Consider the following 5,445-nt stretch of genomic DNA (forward strand, 5'->3'; position numbering starts at 1 on the left):
TGTCAGAGAGTGACAAATCAATTTATGGACTGCCTACTGTTCTGTTAAACCTTTACCTAGTATATATACTTGTTGCCTTTGTGTTATTGGTCATATCAAACCGCGGTAATTTAAATTTGAGCCAATGAAAGGAGACTGAACTATTTTCTTTTGAAGTGGGAGGGCGCACCGTGAGTGTAGTCTGCTGGTTTTTGCATTATTGCATAGTCGAAGGTTGAAACTTGAATCGGTCGTTACGTGTTACCGTGCCACATTTAATTATTCTTATTTAGAATTAACATATTTAAATTATGAGCTGTCATAAAAGTACACAGTATAATTATTGTTCATCGATTGAAAAAACGGAAAAAGGGTCCCAAACGGTAAAAGTGTCAACCTTTACCGCGTATAGCGATTTGGAAACGGTGCAAAGGCTTAACGAATCAATAACTTTGGCTCGTCAGACAATAAAGAAAATAACCAAAGATAATGAATGTTAGGTTGGTATTCTTATTAGAAACAAACTAGAATCTATTAGAATATTAATTTTCCCCTATACATTTGAATTAGACTGATTTAACTAGCTATGCCCAGTTCCAAAAGTTCAACACGGATTTAGGTTTGCAGTTTAAGAGCTTGGTAACTTCGTTTAAGTCACTAATTTGGGTTGAAAAAGGATCAACGACAAAAGAGGTGTGTATATAATTACTTAATGTTTTCAACTTTTGTTTTATTTCATAAATCTAAACAGCGACTTTTTTTCTAGTGTTATGTTGAAGTATTTAGAAGAGATGGCTATGAGCCTAGATTTAACTGCGAGTCAGCGAAATATGTTCTTTCTGAAGAAGGTTATCTCAGATTCCATGTTATTTTTAAAGGCGTAGTAAGGGAGTTTTTAGTTTCGAAGGCTGGACAACTCGATTCAGAATTGGTATCACAACTTCTCACTGATTTCGTCGACCAACAGTACATTCTTTGTGAAGGTCTTGGAGAAGAATCAGTTCAATTGCTTCCACAATTAGTGAACTTGCCAAAGAAACTCGTGAAACGTGTATACCCTAAAGAACATTATCTTTCTTCTGATTGTCCTGCATGGTTCAAGAAACCAATCAATGCAAATGGACCATATCAAAACGTTTGCACTGCGTGTAAAAATCTTAATTCATATTTGAAGGTTTGTCTTAAGCGACGCCTAGAATCTAATAAATCACCGTGCCGTAAAAGAAAGATGGAACCTTCATCGACGTTTCCAGAAAAGTTCTTATCACCTCGTAGTTTATCTTTAAAGAAACGGCGCCAGCTTTTTCGTTTCCAAAATTTAAAACTTAAAAATGAAAAATTGGAAGCAAAACTAAAATCACTTGAAATTCGTTTAAAACCAAAACAACACAATGAGATGAGGCAAATAACTTCGATCATAAATGCTCAATTTTCGGAAGTGCTAGATGCGGCTTTAAATCCAAACACTAAAAACAATGAATGTGGAAGACTGAGAGACATCTGGGACAGCGACTATGCCACATATTTAGAAAATGAAAAAGAAGATTACATAGCTGATCAGAATAAAAATGGTAAATTGTCAAATTAACTTGTTTTGATTATGAAGCAATATTTTAATTTTAACTCCAATCAGCTAATGGTAAGAAAGGCAATCGTTGGAGCATCGTCACATATCGCATTGGTAAGTACTTATGATTCGATATTTCTTTAGACTTTTAGCAGACGTTGAATAATCTAAAGAACCACAACATTTGTAGCTTTAGCCGTTGCGTGCCGCAGCAAAGCAGCCTACGAAGCGCTCCGAAGTTTCAAAATTCTGAACCTGCCCTCTTGGCGATCAATTCAAAGAAAAACTAGCAAAAATTTGGATGAGCCAGGAATAAATATGGATTACCTAAAAGAGCAGAAAAACATTTATGAAAAGTTCGTAAACGAACAGGTCTCACTTGGGTTGTTAAAACCGCAGTGCGATGGGATATTAGTCTTTGACGAAGTTCGCGTTGCTGCTAAAGTCGTGTGGAATAGTAAAAATCACAAGCTCATTGGTTTAGCTATGCCTAGGGAAGATTACGCCTATCTGGATGACCTTTTCAGTGAAGTATCAAATGAAAAGGATATTTCAAAAGCAAATTTTATGCTTCAATTTTTATGGAGAGATCTAACCTCTAATTATGACATCATTGGCCCTTACTTTTCAACAGCCAACAGTTCAGATACCCAATTCACTTTTAAATGTTTGTTCGAAGTGATGAAGTCATTCCAATACTGTGGCTTCAATATAGCTGGAATAGTTTAAGATGGAGCCAGTGCCAATCTTTCTTTAATAAAGATGACTGTTGGTTTGGAGGGTCAATTCAGTTACTTTGACTCTAAAGCAACAAACGATATTGAAGTGGCCTTCAATCCGTGTTTTCAAAATCCGTATAAACTAAACCGAAATGTTTATTGGATAATTTGTCCATCGCATGAAGTAATAGAGACTTTATATGAAATATAGTTATGGCAAATAATTTTAACTGAGGTATTTTTAGTTGAAGAGCCTAATTAACGCACTGTATTCATCGGACCCTGATAGAAGTAAACAATTCAAAAATAATGGAGTCCAATTTGGGTGGAAGCAGATCAAGGATCTTAAGGAGAGGGATGACCAACGTAGGGCCAGAAATATTCCGCGTTTAGTTCCCAATCTACATCAAAGTTACGTTGAAAGGGATCCTTGGACGAAACTCAATGTAAAGCCGGCGAAGATCTTACAAGTATATCCAAGAAATATTATTAAACCAAAAACTAGATATTTATGTCTTGAAACAAATTTTTTAAAAGCAAAATGACGTTCTTGCTGCGCTTTATGAGTATGGGAATCCAAAGCAGACAGAACCACCACTAGATCAAGGTGAAGTACAGGCAGTGTTTGCCTATTTGAAAGCCTGCAACAATATCTTCGAGACTGGCATGCTCTCTCATACAAAAATAGAGGAGTCAACTGGAGGGCAAGTTATGGCAAACTGTCGTAATGGTTTGAATTATTTTACAACATGGCTCAAAAGCCTCATTAGTAAGTTATCGTCGTTGTTATAGAAAGCAATTATTGGAATGTTAATCATGTTTACAATTTGTAACTACACTGTTAGAAAAAAAGGTGTTTCATGGGTGTTCGGAAATACCTTGAGGTGTTTATAGACTCTTTTTTGAGTGTTTTTTAACTGAAATGGTGTTTCCTCCGAAAAAAGGTGCTAGTTGACTCTTTTAAGGTATTTTTTAAGGAAATGGTGATTCACAGGCACGTAGACACACCTTTAGGTGTTAATTGACCCTTAGTTAATATTTTTTTAAACGGAAATAGTGTTATTAATATAAATCTGTTCGAATGGTGCGAATAAACACCTTTGGGCTTTACTTTACACATTTTTAGCTGATATGGTATTTTTTAAGTGAAAGGTTATTGATATGAGCTTAGAGGGAAATAATCTTGTAATTCTACCTGCATAGTGAAGCATCCTAAAAATATCCCAAAGATTTTAAAAATCAAAATTATTTTATATTTCTTAGGACTAGCTTATTCTAATATTTGAGAGAATTTATACTTATTTTGATTTTTCAATCATTGCAAAATAATTCTCGAAGAGTTAAATATGCTGGAATGTCTTGGAATTAGAGTAATTCGTAAAAAATCACTTGAATTTCCCCTTGACACAGGTTTTTATCTCTCAGAGTGACGATGACGTCACGGAGAGAAATTACACTGGACGTATCTGTGTGTCTGAGATGAAACAAAGCTTTATAGCTACACAACTACTAAAAGAATCGTAATGCCGAAAAATATTTAAAATATTTCCATTTAATATTCTGCAAAAAGAAAATGTAATCGTTTTGTAAGAGATCTTATCATCCTACTCGCTTTATATTAACTTTGATATGCGTGTTGTGTCTCGATTCAGATGCAATCTTCATTACTCGTTCTATATATACTCTCAATTTTGTCATTCCAAAGAAAGAAGTTTATCTTAAACAGGAGTCTTAAATAATTAAATAAATATAAGTGATATGAATTATTTTAATTGTCAGTATTTTTCGATAATTATAGTTAGGTCGGTTTAAGAAACTTAATTCCTAAAATAATCTTAAACATAGCTATCTATAAAGTTATACTTCTAGGAAACACCTACATCAGAACTTTTGTAAATTTTGGGTATATAAGGTGATTGATTCACACTAAGAGATAAGAAATGCGCACTTGCGTGAACCTTTGGTGGAAGCTCTGCCATTAGGAGGCTAGACGTTTCTCATGTCTCACGTTTGGCGTATGTGGAGTACACCAAAGACTAGTGCATGGTGTTGTTAGAAACCATTAAATACCGGTTGGAATTGGGTGAAACAATTGGTTGTTAGACAGCAGGTGATGGAGTAACGGATAGTTAATAATTGACGTTAAATAAGATGGATATAGCAACGAAGAAACATTTTCCGAATTTCTGTATACTGCGAAAGCTGTTCGGAAATGACGAACACGTTTGGTTAGATTTGCCAACTGCGAACGCGGTGACAGACAGACACACAGACACGTCCAGTACAAAACCTCTCCGTGACGTCATCGTCACTCGGAGAGGTAAAACTTCTACTTCATTACGCTATCGCCGCACTTGTATTTCTAATGGTATATACCACATACACGCTAATCTGTATTTATTGTCTTCTGACAACACCATCATATAGTCTTCAGTGTATACCACATACACGCCAATCTGAAACGTTGGCTTCTACTCCATTATCATCGTTGGGATTAAGATGTACGCGCGATCGGGTTACGAGAAACGACTAGCCTCCCAATTTCAGGGCTTAGACCAAAGGTTCACGCAATAGCGGTTATTCCTACCAATTTTGAATCAATCGCCTTATTTACCCTTACTTTCCACAAATTGTGAAAACAGTTTACGCTAGAAGTCAAACGTCAATAATAGATATGTTTAAAATCATTTTAAGAATAACGGTTCTTAAAACCACTTAACTAGAATTAAGGTAAAATACTGACGATTAAAAAAATTAATATCATTTATATTTATTTAAATATTTAAGATAATTTTCTTTCTTCGGAACAACACAAGTGAAAGTTGATATAGAACGAGTAATGAAGATTGCATCTGAGTCGAAACACTACACGCATCTCATAGTTAATATAAAGCGAGTAGGGAGAAAAGATTTCTTACAAAACTATAACATTTTCTTTTTGCAGAATTTTAAATGAAAATTTGTTAAGTATGTTTCGGCATAACGATTCTTTATGTTGTTTTGTAGCTATAAAGCTCTGTTTCATTTCAATATTCCAAGAAGATCTTTTATATTAATATATCAAATTTGGTGTTTACTTTTTAACTCAGCTTTACTACATTAATATACAGTGTAAACATGAAATTAAACTTTCCTAGTTACACTGAATGTTACTTTTAAATATTTTGGTAAGCGTTGTTC

The 5,445-nt window shown here is 34.5% G+C and overlaps 1 protein-coding gene and 1 long non-coding RNA gene across 2 annotated transcripts; both read left to right on the forward strand.

The window, feature by feature from the left end:
• The first annotated feature begins 468 nt into the window (after positions 1–468).
• On the forward strand, positions 469–2,275 carry LOC149668530 (uncharacterized). Its single transcript, XM_089840803.1, has 5 exons — positions 469–474; positions 550–672; positions 746–1,550; positions 1,613–1,660; positions 1,737–2,275. The coding sequence occupies exons 1-5, from the start codon at positions 469–471 to the stop codon at positions 2,273–2,275; spliced, it is 1,521 nt and encodes a 506-aa protein (XP_089696929.1).
• Positions 2,276–2,421: 146 nt separating this feature from the next.
• Positions 2,422–2,824, forward strand: LOC149668531 (uncharacterized). The gene is made up of 3 exons (XR_016367891.1): positions 2,422–2,449; positions 2,511–2,735; positions 2,803–2,824. It is a non-coding gene; the product is annotated as an uncharacterized LOC149668531 (long non-coding RNA).
• Positions 2,825–5,445: the final 2,621 nt, after the last annotated feature.

The sequence above is a fragment of the Phalangium opilio genome, unplaced genomic scaffold (assembly GCF_054372755.1).
Source record: "Phalangium opilio isolate 3A_F unplaced genomic scaffold, DU_Popi_V2 ptg000055l_1, whole genome shotgun sequence".
Taxonomy (NCBI): domain Eukaryota; kingdom Metazoa; phylum Arthropoda; class Arachnida; order Opiliones; family Phalangiidae; genus Phalangium; species Phalangium opilio.